The following is a 23,306-nucleotide window of genomic DNA, read 5'->3' on the forward strand; positions in this document are numbered from 1 at the left end:
AAATTTTGAATCTATATAGCTTAACCAAGAGAAATCTTGAATGATCGATATATTCTAAGAGTCTGTACTATTACAACTACTATTACTAATATTTTTAGGACTAATTTAGATAATTATAGTATTGTTTAATTTTCTTTAATTTTTTTTGTCTCATTCATTACCATCTTATTCTCACTACATATGTATAAAAATTGTTAGGAAAAGATTGCACTTTTTTTATCTATACAACAGAGCTTATACACAACGTAACGATACAACATCTAATGAAAAGACTACACATTGAATAGAGTAATGAATTTAGTGCGTGATTATATCTCGGAATCTGATACTGAATCAGATTTAGATAAACATCTTGTGGAAGACAAAGTGGCAAACAGGAACAATGGCTCATTAAAAAGAATTAAAAAGATTACAAAAGCAGATTCGAAAAGAAGAAAACTACAAAGGAAGGGTAAAGGGCCGTGGGGGTCATGGTCAAGCAGTGATGAGGATTCAAGTGAAGATGTAGAGGGAAGTATAAATGATTATAATAATGCATCGCAATATAATTCAAGAGATATTGCAGGCTTACAATTGATGAATACCAGTGAATATGATGATAACGACAAATCAGAAAATGCTTATGTGAGTCTATCAGAGGGAGAAAAAGAAACGTCCACTCTTTATGATACAGATTATTCGCATAATGGTAAGAAAAAACAACCATTTTTATCCCCACTAAAGGATATTGAAGTAGATTTATATAAACCATCAAAGTCATTCAAATGTTATTTACCTAAGAGAATAATATATACATTTAAGGGACATTACGATGGATGCAATACATTAGAATTCTTACCTCAAACCGGGCATTTATTTCTATCAGGTGGGAATGATAATATTATTAAATTATGGAATTTTTATGGAGACAGGAAATGTGTCCAAGATTATCTAGGGCATTCAAATGCAATCAAAGCTTTAAAATTCATTAACGATGGCTCTAAATTTCTTAGTTCATCATTTGATCGAAATGTTAAAATATGGGATACTGAGACTAGCAAAGTAACAAAAAAACTAAAATTTCAAAGTTTACCAAATTCAATCGATTCAAGACCCATGGGTAACGGTGATGAATTTATTGTTGGATTGTCTAATTCAAAGATTATGCATTATGATCTACGTGTTAGAGAAAAAGATGGGCTAGTGCAACAATACGATCATCATTTAGCAGGGATATTAGCACTGCGTTATTTTCCTGATGGATCTAAATTTATATCTTCATCCGAAGATAAAACAGTACGTATATGGGATAATCAAATCAATATACCCATCAAGCAAATTAGTGATACCACTCAACATTCTATGCCCTTTATTAATATACATCCTTCAGAAAGATACTTTTGTGCTCAAAGTATGGATAATTCAATCTACAGTTATTCGATGAAACCTAAATATAAACGTCATTCAAATAAAGTTTTTAGAGGACAAAAATCATCAGGGTTTGGCATTGGACTAACATTTTCACCTGATGGTCATTATATTTGTTCTGGAGATATCAGAAGTAGAATATTAGTATGGGATTGGACCACCACAAAATTGTTAAAGACAATATCTATTCCTGGGAAAAAGACAATCACACAAGTTTCATGGCACCCACAAGAGACCAGTAAGATATTATGTGCAGGAATAAGTGGTGAAATATATATGCTAGATTAAAGTAACAAAGAGATTATATATGTGTGTGATATAGATAATAAAAGATTAATTTATTATGATATAATATTGACAAAAATTATAATACGATTGCGTTTATTGTTATTTTTACTATTTTTATATATATAAACACACGTATATATATATTTATGCATAGAATGAAACAGATTTTGATTTTCTTGCTTGAACTTCCCCTATAGCTTCCACAAAATCTTCATGCTTCACTGATGATTGGCCATTTCTTAAAGCAATCATACCAGCTTCCACAGTGACAGCTTTCAACTGGGCACCATTGAATTCATCAGTAGATCTTGCCAGCTCTTGCCAGTTTATATCTTCATCTGTAGTCATCTTCCTAGAGTGGATTTGCAAAATTTGTGCTCTTGAATCCTCTGTTGGTAATGGAAATTCAATTTTTCTGTCCAATCTACCTGATCTTAATAAGGCAGGATCCAAGACATCAACTCTATTTGTAGCTGCAAGAACCTTGACTCTATCATCTGAACTGAACCCATCCAATTGATTTAATAATTCTAACATAGTTCTTTGAACCTCCCTATCACCAGATTTTTCTGAATCAAAACGTTTAGTACCAATAGCATCCAATTCATCGATAAAGATAATAGTTGGTGCCTTTTCTTTAGCCAAAGCAAACGCATCACGAACCAACTTTGCACCTTCACCAATAAACATTTGAACCAATTGTGGTGCAGCCAACTTCAAGAAAGTGGCATTAGTCTGAGCAGCACATGCCCGTGCCAAAAGAGTCTTACCTGTACCAGGAGGACCATACATTAAGGCACCCTTTGGTGCCTTGATTCCCAGTTCTTTAAATTTATCAGCTCTTTTCATGGGCAATACAATGGCCTCCACCAGTTCTTCAATTTGTTTATCCAATCCACCAACATCTGAATAGGTTTCTGTAGGTTTTTCGTCAACTTCCATGGCTTTCACTCTGGAATCGAACTCTGATGGTAAAGTGTCCAAGATCAAATAAGAATCCTTATTAACACCAACTAAGTCATTTGGTTTCAATTTATCTGGATCCACAAGACCAACCATTGGTAGAAACACGGTTTGTCTGGAAGAAGTTTTTACTACTGCAGCTTTACCCTCCACTGTATTATCGAGATTCACATTACCACCTTGTGTGCTGGATTCGCTATTTTCTTTTGAATCGACTTTATTTAAATCCATTATTTCGACGACATTAGCCACTAAATAAGGCAATTGTCTATTATTCTTAATCTTTTCTTTGTTATCTTTGATCTTTTCTATCATGACATTTTTCTCATGAGCCAATCTTTGTAATTCTGATTTGAAAATACGAATTTCATTATCTAAGAGCTTACTTCTTGTCTGTAATTCTTGTGCGGATAAGCTTAGGATCTCCTGATCCAATTCTTCGTCTTGTTGCAAGTTTTGGGAATCCAGTTCTTCTAAAGTAGCCATTATTTATTTATTTATTTATTTGTTTATTTGTTTGTTTATTTATGTATCGGTCTATCTGTTTATTTTTTGTTTTGTAACTATAAATAGGATTCTACCTCTTACTGTATATTTGCAAATACCTTCTTTTCTATTACTTGAACTTAATCAACTGTATGCAACTTAACTCACCAGTTCATGTAACAAACATACATATATATAAAGATATAAATATATATATGTAAATATTAGATATTGGATATTAGGTATTTATGTGTATTTCTGTGTAGAGAGATAAACCTTTATCTTTTATCTTGTTTTATCTTATTTTATTCTTAACCTGCATCAAGATTGCCACCAGCAAACTGCCAGTGTACCTTTCTCCACAAATTTCCTCGTATTACCCATTAACATCATCATTGTTATCACTTACCATTTTATTATCCACTGCCAATAATTTATTTTCCAGCTTTTGGGCCGGGTGTCCGGATGTGTTTTCTAGAAAAGCCGGGTAACGGGGTCACAACATCGTAGTGACAACAATTTCTTACAAAATAGATGAATAAATATTAAACAAACTCGAATAGAATGGGGACACTGTTTACTGTGGTGGTTGGCCTTATTATGTAAATATAAATACGTATATGTATGTATGAATGGATATGATTGTCTGGGTGTTATGTAAAATTTTAATAAAATTAGGAGGAAATATAAGAAGTATTAGAAATGACAAACAAATGATAAAAATCGGGTTTGAATATGTGTAATATGTTTATAAACTCATCACCTAAAGTATCATAATAAAGTGTGTGAGAATTCATGTACATCACTTTTTCTGATGATGTACAATCTCACATCATTTTCCTTCTATTATCTTGCCTACTTTATGTTTTTACTCCCATCAATATAAAAAAAAAAGAAAAAGTAAGCCAAAAAACCAAAAAAAAAAGATACTTATAACCTTATGGACTACCATACAATTCCCTTTTGATTCTTCTGTCTTTCTTTCTATTTCTTGTTTCTTTTTTTAAGTGTTTGTCGTGCATAATTTTGTTTATTATTATAACTTATTCTGTCTATCCTTGCGTAAACATTAAACATATATCTACAATCACTGTTGTTGTTGTTGTTGCTGCTGCTGCTGCTTATGCTTTTCTAATTCTTCTTTTAAATTGGCTGTAAAGTTATCATCTACGTCAACGTCATCCCAGTTCTCTTCCCATAAGTTTTCGGTTAAACCAGCAGCTTTAACTGTCTCACTGTCCGGCCATGTATCCACTGGAAAATCTTCAAATTGGTCATCTTCATCTAAAGTCTTCTTAATAAATGATTCTTCCTCTGTGTTCATCTTTGATGACTCCTTTACGATTGTTTCACCACTCATCTTTGTTATATATATATATATATATATGTATTTGCGGGTATATGGATATATGGATATATGGGTCTCTGTTTTCTTGATATACTAATTAATTTAATTTAATGTCATTTAACCAATAGTAAACCAATATTATTTTTTGCTACTCTTTTCAATAATGATATTTCATACTACTCATTCAAGGTGTCCCCTGAGGAACAAACACTTTCCTTCAATTGCATCAAACAAAAAAAAATGCAAAAACAACAAATTAGAAAATGAACATTTTCTAATTTTTGCCACCTTCTACTGAGATCACTGCACACGGTAGTAGAATGTAATGCAAAATTAGAGAAACGATAATAAATTATACAAATAAAAGTGATGATGACATCACACACACACACACATACACACATACATATACTTATACATGTATGTATTCTATCTCTTGCTCATGTGCCTGTAATAATATTAAAACCTTGTTACAGTAGCCTCTCTCAAGGGTAATGTTATTTTACTATTGAATATTCGTACTTGTACTTAATAACCAACACCTCGTGAACATGGGCTTCGTATATAAGGATATTACCGAACTGTCCAAAAATAAAACAAAAAAAGCCCTGTAGGGGGCTCGAACCCCTAACCTTATGATTAAGAGTCATACGCGCTACCGATTGCGCCAACAAGGCCTTAGCTGCTGTTGGTTTGCTAGAAAGTGATAAATTTTGAACATAATTAAATTGAAAATTGAAAAAGTATAATGTTTCACATTATTGATCTTTGATCTCCTAAAACAACACTCTCTGGAAATAGTTTGAATAACATGAAAATAAAGTTTATTCTCTTCAAAGATAGATACCAACTATTAAAAGTCTACTAAGACAATATACTACAAGATGATTAGTATCATAAAGTAACTCTGTTAATAGATTCATACCTCACTACTACCAACCCAATGTATTTGCACCCACAATTTCAACAAAAATCTTTAAAACATACCGTTTTCGTTGATATATCAACGTTTTCAAAAGAATCACAAAACATCAATTTCACAAACTCAAGAACATACAGAAGTATATATTTTAGTTTGTTATTATATTCTTTTACACAAAGACAAATATTTTACATAAAGAAGGTACTTGAAAATTCGACCACTATATTTAGAATTATTTCAAACTATCAAATTACAATAAAATGGATATGAATTAAACCTTTTTTCTTTTTTCTTTTTTCCATAAGGATTTAAAACTAGTAATAATAAGCACATTATATATATAGTCATGATCTCTTCATATACTCAAAAAAAATTAATAAAACAGCTATCTCCTCTTCTAGTTTAGACCTTCTCATTGTGTCACATTTTATAGCGAATCATTTAATTCTGAAGGTAGAAAACTACTTATTTCACCCAACGTATATTTGCTTATTTTCTGAGAATCAATATCCTGTGGTTTGTTTTTTGTCCTTGTTTTATTAATGATAGGTAAAACTTTTAGGTGTTTCATTTATCCACGTCAAGTTTGAATAAAAGTAATACACACTATGTTTCATTATTCTAATATAGAAAACAAACCATATATCGTACATTTGGTTGGTCAACCACACTTTTATTAAGAAAATATCGTTCATTCTTATTTCTCAACATTTCATAAGGTGTTAATGGACTATATATAAAAATGAACAGAATAAACATCCAAAAAATGTTTATACCATTTGATTATTTTAAACGGTTTGAAGGATTATATTTTATGATATTTTTCTTATTATTAGTAGTAGTAGTAGTAGTATGCGGTTTCGTTTTAAGTTTTGTATGAGGAAAAGGTATTCATGAATTAATGGCTCCAAAGAATTAAACCCAAAGTATTTTATAAGGGTTATCTCAAGTGATATACTAAAATATGGATATTAATTATATATATAAGCACTTACAAATTATATAATTGGTTGATTCCAACTATTAAATAGAGTAGTCTTGGATATTCGTCTCTTCTTCTTCTATATCTATTAGATAGATCATAAATATTAATGCTGATAATTACCTCTGACACCATCTCTCAATAATCAAGGGTCTCTTAAGTAAGCTTCTTCATAATCTGCCACCAATGTCTATCCGACGATCATATGTTCGTTCGAATACACTCACAATCTTGGGCCCAGAGTTTCGATTGTTCCAAGTCCTTCACCTCGACATTAGATGTTATCCTCAGAATTGCGTATTTATTAAATTTCCAGTTAGGTTCCTTACATATTTCTTGTAATAATAAAACAGAGTGGTATTCTAAATCTCTTAACTATTTTTTTTATTTTTGAACACTCATTCTTACTTCCAATAGTTTTGTCCTTTTGCAAATAATTTATAATAACAACATATATTATCTATGTATTGTTTACTTCATATATATATATATATATATTATTTGATAATAACATCAATAACATCTTCATCTTCAATCTCATGATCTTGAATACATTTTCCTAAATCTAATTGATCATTTTCAAATGACAGTATAATTTTTTTGTTTTTTGGAATTTGTTTTTGTATTCTATAATAATCTACTAATTTTTGAAAAGACGTCGAATTTCTAACATTAGCATAAACTTTCTTATTATCTTCTCCCCTCAGAGCAATTTTAAGTAATTGTTCGTTTTTTTCTTTTCTCTCTTGTTCTTCTCTTTCTAGTTCTTGCCCAGATTGGAAATTCATATCATTTTGATCCAAATCCAGGTGTATATCATCTAGAATTGATTCGTCGTCGAATATTTTTTCATTAACCATCCTTTCATATTCTGTTTCTTTATCCTTCGATACCAAAACAATTTCAACATCAGATATCTCATTTTCAAAACTTTGTGGGATATTCAAAGAATTACAATTCATAAATCTAAACAACTTCATACTCTCATTTCTATACAACACAACATTATCGGGTTCATAAAATCTTTGCAAAGATTTAGGTACCTTATAAGCCTTAACTAATCCCATTAATGCCGGAGGCAATATGTTTTCAAAAGTATATTTACCCAATACTTTAACATGAACACTTTTATTTATTGTTCCTTCTAATTTAGATAAAAAGTGTATCTTATATATTCTTTTTGGGTTTGAAGAAGAAGTGGAAGACACTATATTACAATTATTATTATTATTGTCGTTACTTGTTGATTGCAAATCTAAGTCTATTGTATTAAATCTATTATCATCATCATTAATATGATCTTTAGCCTTATTAATGCCAAGACTCTTACTATTTATAGACGAGCTACTCATTAGTTCCAGTTCTTTGAAAAAATCATCATTTTCGTCATTCTCTATTAAATCAGAAGAATGCAGTTGGTTCATAATTTTTTTACGTCTTTTCATTTCAGATTCAAATTGACTTTCAATTTCAAATGAACTTGATCTACTTCTAACCCTTTTACTACCTGTATCTCTACTAACGGAACTCAAAGAACTTTCCCTTGAAGAACCAGAGGATATAGAAATATACGAGTTTCTTGTTTTGGACCTTCCTCTTACCTCTGTTTTGTTTATATCTGTATTGTTATCCGTATTCTCATCAGAGTCTATAATTTGTGTGTTTATGTTATTAAATGTCGGTAAATTGTCTACTGAACTTGATAGATTAGGCCGTTTAGAAGTTGTATTTCCAAGTTGTTTCTTTGATTGAATCAAGACAGTAGAGCTATTGTCTATATCATCAATATCATCCCTTGCAACATTAAAAAAATCATCATCAAAATCACTCATGAGTATATTAATTAGCCTACAGGACACGAAAGAAAAAAATTTTTAATGAATATTTGTCTAGCTACTACTCTAATTTCGATCTAATACTGATTTAGTTATTTTTCTATATGGTAATGAAGCATATACATATTTACACAGATCAACCCACCTACGCAGTTTATTCGTCTAGAAGTTGTCTCACCTAGCCCAGTAGAGTCCAATGGAATATCTTGGTCTGCCACTTGATTCTCAAAATTCTGCTTTTTTTTTTTTTTTTTTAGTTATTGATGTTTGATCATCGCGAGTAAGAGAAAAATAAACATGAAATAGAAAACAGCTTCGAGCCTCTGCAAATCCCACTGTCTTCGACAAACCCACAGTTTACCAGAAATCCTGCAAGAACTGTGGGTGGGTATGCTTGAGTGTGCGTGACTTTATCTCATATACTTCTTTGAACACCTATCTAGTGTGTGGGTGTATCCATGCTTGGATCCTTATATATCTAAATGTTAGATGATTTGACTGGGTTTCGAGGGATTAAATAGACTAAGGCTAGATTTATCTGTCTATCTATCTGCCAAACCCTTCCTCTTCTTCTTCTTTACACACACATATATATATACATAAAGAAGTACTATTATCTACCAATTGTACCATTCCATATGCTCCTTCTCTCCTCCTGTTTTCTCCCTCCCACTGTCTTCTGCTTAATAAAAGATACTTAATATTTCTTTCATCTTATACCATATTAGAACAGGGGAAGTAAAGACAAGACAATACAAGAAAAAGGGAATAAAAAATATATTTATCATTATAAAAGATGACCCAATTGGCTACTAAATTGATTCATGATGATGATAAGGACAATCGAGTTTCTGATGTAGCTCCCCCAATCAATGTCTCAACAACCTTCCGTTACGATAATAATGACTTGATTCCTTGGAATGAACGTGAAGATTTAGATTTCATGGAAAGGAGACCTATCTATTCAAGACTAGCTCATCCAAATGCCACCCGTCTAGAGTCCATCTTCTCTGACATCTTAGACGGTCACGCCATCATCTACAATTCCGGTGTCTCTGCATTCTATGCTGCTGTCGTCTTCTTTAAACCTAAAAGATTATTTATCGGACAAAGCTACCATGGCTGTCGTGCTGCTGCTAACATCATCACTCGTACTAACGGCATGGAACAATATCCATTGGAAGATATCGCCCAGTATGCACAAGAAGGTGATTTGATCCATTTGGAGACACCCGTCAACCCGTACGGCACATCTTTTGATATCAACAAGATCGCACAATTGGCTCATTCAAAAGGTGCCAGATTGATCGTCGATTCAACTTTTGCTCCGCCACCTTTACAGAACGTTTGGGAGTTCAGTTGTGATATTGTCATGCATTCTGCTACGAAATATTTTGGCGGCCATTCAGATTTGTTGAGTGGAGTCATTGTGGTCAAAGATCCTCAAGTGGCTAAACAATTAAGAGAGGATAGAATTTATTTAGGTACAAATATTGCGAGCCTGGAGAGTTATCTGTTGTTAAGGTCTCTAAGGACTTTCGAAATGAGGATCCTGAAGCAATCACAGACGGCTACCAAAATAGTAAAGTTCTTGAATGAAAACCGTTCCAGATATAATAAAGTGCTAGATAAATTGTACCATTCTTCTTTACAAAGTGAACCCTTTGTTCGAAAGCAATTAAAAGGTGGGTATGGTCCTGTGTTTTCTTTGTCCTTGAAAACCAAAGAACAATGTAAACAATTCCCATTGAAACTAAAATATTTCCATCATGCAACTTCTTTAGGTGGTATTGAATCTTTAGTCGAATGGAGAGCAATGACCGATCCTTATATTGACCAAACTTTAATTAGAGTCTCTGTTGGATGTGAAGATCCAAATGACTTAATCGAAGATTTGAAAAATGCTTTACAAAACTTACAAGATTCCTAAGATATTCGACTCTTGAAAAAAAAAAAAAACCGTATAGAAATGATTATATACATACATACATATACAATTAAATCACATGTCCTTTCTTTTCTTTTCAATTTTTCTCTTGAAGTTATGTAACAAGCCTTTTCTTGGATTAGTTCCACTTCAATAGTATATGCTCACCATATATAGTACATAAAGACCCTATCAATATTAAACAATCCAGCCTTCTGTGAGTTTCACTTTCACACACATACTCTCTATACATAAATATATATGTGCGCGTGTCTCTCTCTCTCTCTCTCTTTTATTTTCATTTTTTCTTATATTTTCTATTTCTATTAAGTGATTTTTTTTCTATTTTATTTTGATGTTAATACTCTAACAGTTCTATATATATGCATTTGGTTCATTTCCCGATGTAATAGTTTACTGACACACATTTACATTTCATTGAAGGAGAGGAAAGAGGTTATCTAATTGATAGAACAAGTCAGAATATCTAATTAACTTATATAGACCTCCTCAAAGAAAAAGAAAGCTAGTGGTAGAGTTCATTTTTGCAATGAATGATCATCAAAGTCAAATATTAGCTCAAGCTGTTCGAGCTCTTTCACAAGAGCATGATAGTGCAACTACTACAATTACAACTCCAGAGGATGAAAATACACAAAGAAAGAATGCTACCCCTAGAAGAAGATCAAGAAGAGCAGCCTCACAGAAGGCATCGGAGACTTTGAATAAAATGGCATCTTTAAATGATACTACTCAAATAGAAGATGAGGATAATAAGGGTACAGATAATAACGATAATTTCTTAGATAATATAGATATAGCTATTAGATCAAACGATATGATTAGTAATATGAAAAGAAATATGAAGAGAGGTTCTAAAATGCCTAACGTAAATGGAACTAGAAATAAGAAAAAAGTGAATAGGAAAAAGAAGGCACAATCTGATGATGAGGATTTTGTATTGATCGAGAGTGATAAAGATAGTGAGTCTGAAAATAACACTAGTATAGTGGAGGATGACTATGACAATGATATGATGATAGATGACAATCTGAAAGAAGATTTGAAATCTGATCAAAATAATGATAATGATTTTGTAATAGATGAAGGAGCTACTAAAACAAGAAAGAAAAGAGGTAGAAAACCAAAAGACCCCACCAAAATAAATCAACCTAAAAGACAAAAAGCTATGTCAAAAAAACAATCTATATATGTGACTAAAAATAGGATTATTAGAGCTTTGAAGGAGCTATCTAGTACTAGAGATAAATTAGAACGAATATATGGTTTAAATAAAGATAAATTATTACAACTAGCTAAGATTAAAGAAGGTTTTGAATCTAATCTTTTTGATTTCCCAAAATCTAATATAAGCCATGATTCCAAATTTTATGTAAGTAATGAACCAGCTTGTAATAAATTCCAAATAAATGATGAAATGTTTGTTCGGAAAGAGACCAATTATACACAAATAAATCAAGAAACCTTCGAAACACTCTTCATGTATAGAAAAGAACCATTAGATGTTATTGTAGGCGAGTTCGAGTCATCTCTACAGAATAGAGATAAGATTGAGTTTCCAGTGTTTGAAAATGATAAAAGACAAGGCCTCATATATAATTCAGGTGCCTTAATAACTGATATTGCATGGTTAAATAAAGAGTCTGACACAGACAATATAGAAGAACCACAACATCAGTATTTAGCAATTGCACTTTCACAATATATGGATAACCCATCAGATCCACATTTAGAAATGTTTGATAGAGAGAATCATATATCATGTATTGAAATTATAGAATTCACACCAGAAACCCTTAAATTTGTCAAACGACAAACCATTTTACATGATTTTGGTGATGCTTGGAATTTAAAATGGCATGAAGGTTATAATAGTGACAAAAATATAGGCTTATTAACATTTATTGCTCAAGATGGTTCATTCAAAGCTTTACAGATCCATAATGTAGAAGAGAAGGACTCGCCTGTTTTATTGCAATGTACAAAGGCTTCTATCTCAATATCGTTAAATGATTCAAATATAACATGTTTTGATTACATATCACCCACATCCATTGTATGTGGTTTTAAAAATGGATATGTTGCAGAATTTGATATATTTGATTCTAATCAAATACCCTCCTATTATCATAAAATTCATGATACATTTATTGTATCTATAGTGACAACATATTCGCCGTTTGAACCAACTACTGTAAGCGCGTTAGCAGTTGATGGCTATTTCCATTTATTTGATCCAAGAGATATATTTAGCACAAAATGTACTGTATCAAGACTTCGTGGTAATAACATCATGCCAATAGTATATGCCCCACAATTGTCCTTGTTATTGTTCAGTGATGCATCTAATTCTATTAGAGCATTAACTGCTAAAGCATCATTTGCACCACATAATGTTATGTCAAGAGAATCCACAGTAACCTCTTTGGGAACAGCAAAATTCCATCCCTTTTTCTTAACAGGTACTGCTGATGGCAAAGTATATATTGATAATTTGTCGCGAAAAATTTTAACTGGGATCAAGAATTCTAATACTATTCACAAATCCCTAAAGTTATGGGGGTGGGATTATGATATGCAACAGAAGAAATATAGATTAGATCATACTTATGAAGTTTGTAGGTCAGTTAATGGTGAAATCAACAAAATTGGGATACATCCGCCTGGTGTCTCAATCTCCTCTATCAAGTGGAATGAAACCATTAGAGGCTGTAAGATTTATGCTTTTAGTAATAATGCAGGATTATTGACAATTGAAAAATTACCGCTTCAATAAAGATACACCATTTTCCAAATAATTTGGAAAGGTGTTACGTGTAAAAAGATATATATTAAAGTATAAAGATATGTAGAAACAGGAATGAGATTATATTATGAAGAGTTTTTATTTTTATCTTTATTATTAATTTTTAGTATATGTTATATCTAATACTTTGGTATGGAAGGATCTATTTCATCAATATATGAGAAAAAGCCACCTTTGATATCTTTAACATTTGATATTTTGAAAACATCTTTTAGAAGCCTGGTAGCAATTTGAGAATCATTACCATAACGACATAAAACCAGCAATTCACTGTTATCGTTCAAATGTGGTATCCTTTCCCTTAACTTATCAACAGAGCCATTCATATCTTTCAAATCTTTTACTGGAATATTAATAGCATTTGGAAAATGTGATATATTGAAATGATGTGAAGGTCTAACATCCAAAAGGATATAGTTGTTATCCTTTGAAACAGAGTGATAGTCACTTTCAAACATTTCTACAGATATCCTTTCATCAGGTGTGCACACATTATAATTTCTTGATCCACAGAATAATTCATAATTAATTTCTCCAGATTCGATTGTTTGTCTAGTAATAGTTGGATTATCACCACAACATTTACAATCAGACTTCTTGTTACGCATCTTAAAAGTTCTCAAAGTTTGTTGTGGAAAACCTGAGTACATCATTAAGAATGGCTGGAAATTGTCTATAGTGTAAATATCTAAGATCAACTTAATAGTTTCTACAGCCATTAATATACCAACTAGGCCAATACATGGACCAATAACACCACCTTCTTGACATGAGGAAACAGAATTAGGTGGAGGAGGAGTTGGATAGAAACATCTATAACAAGGTCCCACTTCTTTAAAATTCAAAATTGATAACTGACCCTCAGTGCCCAATCCGGAAGCTGATACAACAGTGATACCTAAGTTGACGGCTACATCTGATATTAGATATCTTGTTAGAGGAGTGTCAGTGCAATCTAATATATAGTCATAACCTTCAAAGATATCAAATGCATTACTGTAATCTAATCTAACTGGATATGTGATAATATTGACGTGAGGATTCAACTTAGTTAACACTTGTTTTGCAGATTCGCACTTTAACATTCCGACTTTTGTAGAATCATGAATAACTTGGCGGTGTAAATTTGACGTGTCAACAGTATCGTTATCTACAATACCAATTTGTCCAATCCCAGCACCAGCAAGATATGGAAGAGCAGGACTACCCAACCCACCAGCACCAATCACCAGTACTTTAGCATTTTTCAACTTTAATTGCCCCTGAACACCACCAGTACTCTCTACAATCATTTGTCTCCCATAACGTCTATATTCTTCAAGTGATAATGGATAACTGATATTGGCAGAAGACGATTGGAAATTGTTGACTTGTTTCTTCAGTTTAGCATTTTCCCTCTTCAGTTGTTCAATTTCCTTCAAAAGGTCTTTAACTTCAGACATTATTAGTATGTTATCGAATATATATGACAATATTATCCTGTTATGTGTATTAGTTCAAAGCAACAAAGTAGAAGAAAAAGAAATATTCCTTAGTTTTGTTTTTTTGTTATTATTTTTTCAAAATAAAACTTCTATATTTATATTTATATTCTAATCTTAATTTGTCACCATAATTCTAAATTTGCGTCTTAACACCCTACTTCAAATTTACTCTTGGTCTCTTACTATTAACTCTTTTCATCTCAGAACGAAATTGTCGCATTAATTTCAAATATAAATGTATATGTATTTTTTTTTCACCCGAGTTTGTCTCTTAGGAAGTACCGATGAGGTTGAATGAAGAGACAAAAATAAAAAAAAAAAATTTTTCACTGCAGAATGAAGAAGTATGATGAAGAACTCAATGTATTCCATAAAATATATTGACTTAGTATTAAGTCCAAGACGTATTTGTTATTTTCTCTTTTACCTTTTTTTTTCCATGTCTTATCCTTAAGCACGTCATGATAGTATTGACTCAAGAATTCTGAGTTTGAGGAAAACAACAACAACAACAACAACAAAAAAAAAAAAAATACATATACAGATTGAATACAATGGTTACTACTCTTAAATTGAGTGAATTAACTAGTAGAAAGAGACGTAATGAAGAGAACGAAAATACTAGCGAGGAGTCTGAGATAGATATTAGTAGTACAGATTCGGAGAATGAGGGTAAAGTCGGTGGTGAAGAAGATGATGACACTGATGAAATTATCAATATAGATTTTGATTTCTATAATGGTAACCCTGACATCGATTTCCATGCATTAAAGAATCTTTCACGTCAATTATTTGGTCCACAGGAAAGTAATAGAATCCAATTGAGTGCATTAGCAGATTTGATGCTAGCTTCTCCAATGACCACGATCAAGACAGACGGTCCTGAGTCTGATCCATATTGTTTTCTTTCATTTATCGATTACAAAGATAATAAAACATGTGACTATGTAAAATATTTAATAAAAGTTGATCCAAAGTTGTCCACTTTCCTGCAAACTATAGACAATACTGGCAATAAATCGTGTGCATTAGTTGTAAGTGAAAGGTTAATTAATATGCCACCTGAAGTGGTTCCTCCATTATATAAAATTACTCTTGAAGACGTATCAAAGAGCTTAAATGAAAGCGATAAGGAACATTATGACTTCTATTTGATTGCGACTAGAAAATATGAAGTGAATTTCGATATAGATGATGATTCATCTAGAAATAATAATTCAGAGAGGTCAAATAAACGTGTTAAACAGGAAGAGATCGACTATTTTCATGAAGAAGACAGATTCTTTGAGAAATACGCAAAGATCCATTTCGAAACCGAAGCAAGAAAAGGTATTATCAGTTCTTATATGGTCTTAACACATGAAGGGTTGATATCAGGGATTGAAGATTTAGAAAATGAAATTGCACAATGGTAACCCAATGAACATACATACCTACATACCTACATATACATACATATATATATACATATATATATATACCTGTATCCAATTTTTTGTATCTACTTGATAATATTATTAACATTTAAATTTAAATAAAGCGGAATGCATATAATCCGCTTGGATATAGATTTTCCGACATTGCGGTTTTGCTTTTCTAACTACTTTCCGCCATTTTATTTATTTTGTTTTATATTTCTCGCTTTCTTTCTTATTTTTTTTTTTGTTTTTTGTCGCAGAAAATTTAGAGAATTACGTTTAAAGGATGATGGATGTATGTTTAGATAAAGAAAATTAGAGAGAAAAGAGAAAAAATATCTGATAAGGAAGAAAAACGATAACTGACTTTAGCACAATTGATAGAGTTTTCTTATAGACTAACCTATTCCCCCTTTTTTTATACCTTTTCTCCTTTTATTTTCTATTATTAAGTTATCAAATCTTATTTTATTCCTCTATTAAAGGATCAGAAATTAGTGTATTAAATAATCTTTATAACATATCTTCCAGTGTATCCAATTCAAACTTTACACATAATTTGGTTTGATTGATGTGCGTTGTTAATGACAAATAAAATAGCTTATAAGAAACTTTTAGAAATCTTCAAATGTCATCTACGTTTAACACAAATATACATTTACATATGTCAAATCTAAATCAAACAAATAATGGTACAAAAAATGAAGTGAATATTTCAAGTAATAGCACGAACAATAGTAACAATGACAATAATAATAATAACTATAATAACTATATTGACCTTTTAACCATTAGGAATAAAAAATTGATTGAATTGTATTGTGTATCCAGATTAAATGAATTGTTGCATATTAAAGATGAAAATAAATTTAACAATGAACTAAATCTGTTTTTAAATAAAAATGATATTAATAGAAATAAGAGATTTCAACTTAATACTTTACCTAATCAAAATCAAATCTCTTTACCAAATCAAAGCCCAATATCTTCCCCATTTAATTCTAATATTTTGCCAAAAGGTTCATTGAAAAATATTAGAAAGAAAAGTATATCAACAACTAATATTCAGACGTTGAGAAATAACAGTAATAATGATAATAATCTAATCAGTAACACTAGAAATAACAGAAGTAAAAGTGTAGCGGTACCTACTACTTCAACAATGCCAAATTATAAAGCAGAAAGTGTAAGTCCTGACAAAAAAAACATCAAGATACCATTGAATACGATAAATGTTGGAGAAATAAGGACAATTTCAAACGATTCGAATTTTACAAACAATAAATCTTTTTCTACTACCGTAACACCCAATAATATTAATAATACCGGTAGTAATAATTCTTCTAACTTAGAATTACAAACCGGTACCAAACGGAAGGGGGATAGTGTAATTCCGAATATAGATGATCCTAATCAACCAATCCGAAAGAAAAATAAAGTCCATTTTGAAGATGTCAGTTACACATACAAAAATATAGGACCAACAATATCTACCGATACAATAAATACCACACCTGTAAATTCAAAGAAAACACCTCTTATAAGAACCACTTTCTATATCGATCCTAATATGAAACCACCTGGGATAACTCCAGTTTCATCCAACGAAAAGGTAAAAACTCCATTACTTAAAGATTTAATAGAAGAGAAAGAACAAGTGATAGAACGTACAGATGGATATTTACAGAACAATATAAATGCTAAAGATTATGTGTACTTGCTAATGAAAGATAATATTCCTTCAAAAGTCCCACAAACGGTACCGTTGGCAGAATTACGATACATGGCTCAAACATTACCTTTAGTAAATTTGATTCCAAAAACACATAAAGCATTGACCACAGAAATAATAAATAGTGCATTAAATGAGTCAAGAATAACTGTAGTAAGTTCAAGGATCGAGGAGCTGAGGAGATTGGGGTTATGGTCATTGAGACAACCTAAAAAATTTATTGATCCGTGGACTAATAAACATACATATTATGAAATATTATTGGATGAAGCCAAATGGATGCAAGCGGATTTCTACGAAGGAAAAAAATATAAGATTGCTGTATGTACCACAATAGCACAAGCAATTATGGATTATTGGAACTATGGTAAAGTCTGTTGTATTAAGACCAAACCACCAAAATATTTGGATAACAACACTAAAAATGTTAATAATGGAAATAATGAGTTAAAAATATTGTCTGAAGATTTTTTGAAACCAGATAAAGATACACAAAATGTTACTAATAGTCAAATTCAACTTGATAAAAATAATAATTTGAATGACCAGAAAAAAAATAATAACGAGGACAGTAAAACTGTTTTCGAAAAAAAAATTAGTACTTCTACAGATAATCTTCACAATCAGACATGTCTTGATAAATCAGATATTGAGCAAAGTAAGATAGCTGAAATTAACAATGAGGTTGCTATAGTTAATGGGCCTTCTAATGGAGAGAGGAAAATTTTTATTGATAGAGGTTCAATTTTTCTAGAAAATATTGCTTCTGATATAAACAAAATAGATAAAAATACAACTAAACCAATTCCTTCTTCAAAAGATGACAAGAAACAAGAATTATCTAATAACACAAAAGATGCGGAGACAAAGAAAGATGATATTGACACAATTGTCATAAAAAGTAATGATAATATTCACAGCTTGCTGGAAACAAAAAGCATTGATGTATCTAATCTATTAGAAAAACCAGACTTATCTCATGAGATTAATCTACCAGAATTACCAGAATATTCTGCCGAAGAATATGAAAAAATACTCTCAGAAAGAGATGTTAAACCATTTAAATTATATGTATCTCTATCAGAATTCAGTTCAACTGAGAAGAATATTATATATCAAGTTCCCATTTATACGGGTATAAAGAAGAATGATGAACTAAAAAAACATAATAGTATTCCTTTTGCACCAATCTCCAAATCAATTGTAACATTACAGGACGAAGAATTTTATAAATTGGTAGAAAGACAATTTGTCGAAGAAGAACAATCTTTAGTCCAATTAAGCAAAAGAAGAGGAATGTTTTATGGAAATAGGAGAAGTCATTACCTAAGACCACCACCTGTCCCATCACTAAAATACTTACAAAACAGAACACCAACTATTTGGCTTCCAGAAGATGATCAGGAACTAGTGAGAAACATTAATACTTATGCATACAACTGGGAATTAATAAGTGCAAATATGATTCATAGATCAAGTAAGTCATATTTGTCTAATATTGAACGAAGAACACCTTGGCAATGCTTCGAGAGATTTGTTCAACTAAACGAAAAGTTCAATTTCAATGATTTGAAAGGTCCAAGAGCGCATAGTGCACAACAGTGGTTAATTGAGGCACATAGATTCCAACAGAGACAAAATAGAAGAATCTCACCATTAGGGGTTGGAAATGAATCTGTTCAAAGAGGTCACAGACGTTTACGTTGGGCCAGTATGTTTGAGGTTATAAGGAGATGCATTAAAAAGAGAGAAAATGTACCACGGCCAAATCCTACACAACCAAGAAAACCTATGGATTGTAGGAATATGAAGATTCCAACACCAGCTGAGATGTCACAATTAAAAGCCCAAAGGGATGAAGCTCTAAGAAGGGATATGCAATTGAGGAGAAATGCTAAAAATAGACTACATCAAAAGCAATTGCAAACAGCACAAAATAATAATCAACATCCAAATCAAAGTCAAAACTTTGCTAACAATTCGAGCCAGGTACAGAATGTTAATCGTCAATCTCAAATATCAATTCAACTTTCAAGGGGGTCATCAAGAAATCAATCCAGATCCACAGACAATAATAACAACATTAACAGTAACCCTCCTGGTAATATAGAAACAAATATCAATAACAAAAATATCCCAGTAAGACAACATGTCAATAACAATAGTGAAGTTAGATATACTGAAGAAGAGATCATTGAACTTTATGCTAGAAAAATTCAACTTCAAAAACCAAATGTCACCCTTGAAACTGCGCTCCAGACTGCAAGAATATATTACAAGACATTAAAAAATGAACAACAACAACGTTTACAGCAGCAATTGCAGCAGAATTTAACACAGGTGAAGCAAAGATCGAATCAGACAATTTCACAGGTACCTAATGATGATAAATCCCTGAATAATCTACCAACACACATTAATAATGAAATAAATAATAACACTTCCATAAAGAATGCATTTGAAAATAATAATAATAATAATAATAATAATAATAATAGCGAGAGTAGTAATGATAATAGTGGTCAGAGTAAAATAGATACTATTAATAATAATCTACCTCTACAGACAAATGAGACTATTAAGAGTACAATCCGCTCACCAACACCAGGTGAAATATTACAAAAATTTCAAAAATAGTTTAAATATTATAATATATCTTGGACATCATTAAACAGATAAATATTATATATAGGGTTTATTTCACTAAAATAATTAATTGCATAATATTCCTACTATATATAATAAAGGAGTGTTGAACACTTATCAATAAATCTGTACCATTTAAGAGAATTACCAGGGATATCTAAACAATGTTCTTTCATGCTTTCATGCAATCGAATATTTGAAAAAACAGATAGAGTAATAAAAAATTGTCAGCCACTCATGTAATAGAGTGAATAGTAGGCGGAATACACAAATGTTTAATATATATATATATATATATATATATACATATATCGTTGTTCAATGATTATAATTGTTCATTTCACTTCTTTAAATCTTTGGTAATGTTAAGATAGAAGTATTTTCCATTGGTGAAACACCATTTATAGAATAAGTAACTTTCCATTTCAGTTTCAGTGGTTTGGCAGAATTAATCAATGCATTCTCAATCCAAGCTTCTTGTGTAATACCATCTTTAATATTAGCACTCAAAATGCTGCTGGATTGAGGTTGTAATTTCAATTGCATGGATTTTGGCACTGCCAATGCAAAAGTTACACCAGTTATTTGACTAAATGACAAATTGGAGAAAAAGATTTTAAGGTTAATAACAGAATCGGATTCTCTTCTAATTTCCAATTCAATCTTAATATTTGAATCTGTGTTAACTAATATTCTTTCAGAGGTTGGAGAAGTTGGTTGTATAGTTGGCGTGCTAAAATCACCCAACAAATCCAGTGTGTTTGTTGTACTGGTAGTATTATTAATGCTATTATTAATGCTATTACTATTAAACAAATTAGGTTCAGATCCTAAGGAAATTTCACCAACGTTTAAGAAACTATCTTGATTTGAAGATTTATCGTTTGAGAGGGATAAATCACCTAATAAATCGACAAGTGGATCATTTGAAGAACTAGTGGAGATTTGCATAGTATTAGTGAAAGGTGCTGAAGCTATATTATCTACAGCTGTATTATCGTTATCATTATCAGTATTGTCAAAATCAATCAAGTTTATTTCATTAGCCAGAGCTCCCCCAGTAGTCTTAAAGTTGTTTTCCGTTGAGATAGATTCTGGATTAATATTTGATGCAGCAGTCTTATTACCAGCTTTAATTAAAGAGTATTTTTCTAATAATTGATTAACTACATCATTAAATTTCAGCAAATCTTGAACTAAATTGTCATCTTCGTGTTCTTCTTCAATGATTTTTTGGAATTTAGGTTGGGCTGCTTTCAAGGATCCATAAAGTTCTTCAATAGTTTCATTATTTGTTAAATCTGCATCGTTATTAGATGTATTCAACATTTCATTCAATAAATCTGCTTTACGTCTCAATTTGTTTAATTCGTTATTAATAGCTTGTTTAGCATGGATAAGGTTGTCTTCTTTAAAACCAGCCATGATTTTCATCAATTTGTTTGCTTCTTTTAGATCTTCGGGTCTACCACTTCTAATTAATTCCTCCAATTTAGCGGCTTGAGCGATTTCTTGTTCCTTTTGGATTTCACTAGCTGTCTTTAATTGATCGGTGGGTCTCATAACAGCCAAATCTTCAGCATGAATTCTTGGAAAAATGTAGCCTTTATATTTCAATAATCTTCTCATATCTCTGATATAATTCAAATCATCTTTGTAAGTTGCATGTTTACAAATGGTTTGGTACCATTCCTCGATAGCAGTTAAAATCAATTTTTGAACTTTTGAGTAACGTAAAGGTGGGTTTTCAGGGAACCTTCTAACCAATTGATTTAAAAATTCTTTTCTGGAGATTTGCAAATGGATAGGATATCCACAGTTTTTTACAAGGACATCTAAAAGAGCCAATGCAAAGACAGCAGTGTGAGTATCTCTATTATTAATCAATTTGACAATAGCATTACATGCGTCATAACTAGTCCCCCCCTGTTTTTCATTAATGTAATCGGCGATATCCAAATTAAGAGCTAAGTCAGGTTCGAGTAAAGACATTCTACAAGCCCTCTGAATTTTTCTCAATAGGGTATTCCCTGTAGCAGGAGGTCTTCTCACTGGGCGATCTGTTAAATAAATACCAGACATTTTATAAACCTGCTTATCTGATCGCTTATGTATTTGTTAATTGAAAAAAGTAAAAAAAAAAACCAAAAAAAAAACACAATCTTATCTTATGCCGTCCTCTTTTAATGGGAAGTTCTATTCTAGTGGCAATATATCAACTAGATCAACAACTAGCAATTTTAATAATCTTTATGTTTGTCTGGTTTTCTCTTTCAAAGATCACATGTTTATCTTTCCTTTTTGTATAAATCAAATCTTTCTCTCTCTCTCTCTCTCTGTTTTCTTTTTTTCTTATCAATCCAATGGCCTTCGGAATTTCTTTTTCATTTTTTTTTTATTTTTAAATTTTCGAGGATTGTTATATCATTTTCAACGACAACGGATATTACACGAATATAAACATGTTCCTTCTTCCTCTATTTTCCACCTTGCTACAAGATGAAAACAAATAATTGGAATAAGAGATTGTAAAGTCAGGTAGAGTCGTATAACACTCTTCTGTAGTTGGTAAGTAGGATAATTCATGCTTCATATGAGAGTATGAGGTGGATCCACATGCTTTTGGAATGGGTCAGAAAGAAGACATTCCACAGGAAGAGGTAGTAACAGAGGAAGAGCCAGGAAATGATTCACAAAAGATAGATCAAGATGTTAATGATCTAGGGATAAATAGATTGATTCTAGATTATGACTACTTGTTATATAAGATCAATGATTATGTACAATCAATCCAATTAAGGACAAATCTTCTATGTATGGAACAAAATAGATTGATTGAAGCGGATATTATCGATGGATTAATTAATGCAAATATTGATCATTTAAAATATATATTAGAAAAATGTGACGAATTGGAAACACATTTTGATATGATGGATCAAATCGACCAGATAGTTCAATCTTTTAAAGACCGTTTGCAATCTATTAGATCAGAATATAATCAACTAAAGAAAAATGAAAAAATAAAATAAAATAAAGAG

At 31.2% G+C, this 23,306-nt stretch overlaps 11 protein-coding genes and 1 non-coding gene across 12 annotated transcripts; 6 read left to right on the forward strand and 6 right to left on the reverse strand.

Annotated features, from left to right (window-relative positions):
* Positions 1-291: 291 nt before the first annotated feature.
* Positions 292-1,695, forward strand: CDC40 (Cdc40p; the record flags this gene model as incomplete). Its single annotated transcript, XM_064858139.1, has 1 exon — positions 292-1,695. One exon carries the CDS (start codon positions 292-294, stop codon positions 1,693-1,695), a length of 1,404 nt encoding a protein of 467 aa, XP_064714846.1.
* A 144-nt stretch (positions 1,696-1,839) lies between these two features.
* RPT5 (proteasome regulatory particle base subunit RPT5) lies at positions 1,840-3,144 on the reverse strand (the record flags this gene model as incomplete). The annotated part of the gene is made up of 1 exon (XM_064858140.1): positions 1,840-3,144. One exon carries the CDS (start codon positions 3,142-3,144, stop codon positions 1,840-1,842), a length of 1,305 nt encoding a protein of 434 aa, XP_064714847.1.
* A 1,087-nt stretch (positions 3,145-4,231) lies between these two features.
* Positions 4,232-4,504, reverse strand: SEM1 (proteasome regulatory particle lid subunit SEM1; the record flags this gene model as incomplete). The annotated part of the gene is made up of 1 exon (XM_064858141.1): positions 4,232-4,504. One exon carries the CDS (start codon positions 4,502-4,504, stop codon positions 4,232-4,234), a length of 273 nt encoding a protein of 90 aa, XP_064714848.1.
* A 591-nt stretch (positions 4,505-5,095) lies between these two features.
* PWA37_001517 lies at positions 5,096-5,170 on the reverse strand. The gene has a single exon. It is a non-coding gene; the product is annotated as a tRNA-Lys (tRNA).
* A 1,723-nt stretch (positions 5,171-6,893) lies between these two features.
* Positions 6,894-8,228, reverse strand: ESC2 (Esc2p; the record flags this gene model as incomplete). Its single annotated transcript, XM_064858142.1, has 1 exon — positions 6,894-8,228. One exon carries the CDS (start codon positions 8,226-8,228, stop codon positions 6,894-6,896), a length of 1,335 nt encoding a protein of 444 aa, XP_064714849.1.
* Positions 8,229-9,027: 799 nt separating this feature from the next.
* PWA37_001519 (putative cystathionine beta-lyase) lies at positions 9,028-10,161 on the forward strand (the record flags this gene model as incomplete). The annotated part of the gene is made up of 1 exon (XM_064858143.1): positions 9,028-10,161. The coding sequence occupies one exon, from the start codon at positions 9,028-9,030 to the stop codon at positions 10,159-10,161; it is 1,134 nt and encodes a 377-aa protein (XP_064714850.1).
* Positions 10,162-10,708: 547 nt separating this feature from the next.
* Positions 10,709-12,955, forward strand: TFC6 (transcription factor TFIIIC subunit TFC6; the record flags this gene model as incomplete). Its single annotated transcript, XM_064858144.1, has 1 exon — positions 10,709-12,955. The coding sequence occupies one exon, from the start codon at positions 10,709-10,711 to the stop codon at positions 12,953-12,955; it is 2,247 nt and encodes a 748-aa protein (XP_064714851.1).
* Positions 12,956-13,104: 149 nt separating this feature from the next.
* UBA4 (Uba4p) lies at positions 13,105-14,427 on the reverse strand (the record flags this gene model as incomplete). Its single annotated transcript, XM_064858145.1, has 1 exon — positions 13,105-14,427. One exon carries the CDS (start codon positions 14,425-14,427, stop codon positions 13,105-13,107), a length of 1,323 nt encoding a protein of 440 aa, XP_064714852.1.
* A 596-nt stretch (positions 14,428-15,023) lies between these two features.
* On the forward strand, positions 15,024-15,884 carry BCP1 (protein-transporting protein BCP1; the record flags this gene model as incomplete). The annotated part of the gene is made up of 1 exon (XM_064858146.1): positions 15,024-15,884. One exon carries the CDS (start codon positions 15,024-15,026, stop codon positions 15,882-15,884), a length of 861 nt encoding a protein of 286 aa, XP_064714853.1.
* A 631-nt stretch (positions 15,885-16,515) lies between these two features.
* EAF1 (Eaf1p) lies at positions 16,516-20,256 on the forward strand (the record flags this gene model as incomplete). The annotated part of the gene is made up of 1 exon (XM_064858147.1): positions 16,516-20,256. One exon carries the CDS (start codon positions 16,516-16,518, stop codon positions 20,254-20,256), a length of 3,741 nt encoding a protein of 1,246 aa, XP_064714854.1.
* Positions 20,257-20,613: 357 nt separating this feature from the next.
* Positions 20,614-22,347, reverse strand: GGA1 (ubiquitin-binding protein; the record flags this gene model as incomplete). Its single annotated transcript, XM_064858148.1, has 1 exon — positions 20,614-22,347. The coding sequence occupies one exon, from the start codon at positions 22,345-22,347 to the stop codon at positions 20,614-20,616; it is 1,734 nt and encodes a 577-aa protein (XP_064714855.1).
* A 545-nt stretch (positions 22,348-22,892) lies between these two features.
* On the forward strand, positions 22,893-23,297 carry CNL1 (Cnl1p; the record flags this gene model as incomplete). The annotated part of the gene is made up of 1 exon (XM_064858149.1): positions 22,893-23,297. One exon carries the CDS (start codon positions 22,893-22,895, stop codon positions 23,295-23,297), a length of 405 nt encoding a protein of 134 aa, XP_064714856.1.
* Positions 23,298-23,306: the final 9 nt, after the last annotated feature.

This window comes from Arxiozyma heterogenica, assembly GCF_036370985.1.
Source record: "Arxiozyma heterogenica strain weizmannii chromosome Unknown scaffold_17, whole genome shotgun sequence".
Classification (NCBI taxonomy): Eukaryota; Fungi; Ascomycota; class Saccharomycetes; order Saccharomycetales; family Saccharomycetaceae; genus Arxiozyma; species Arxiozyma heterogenica.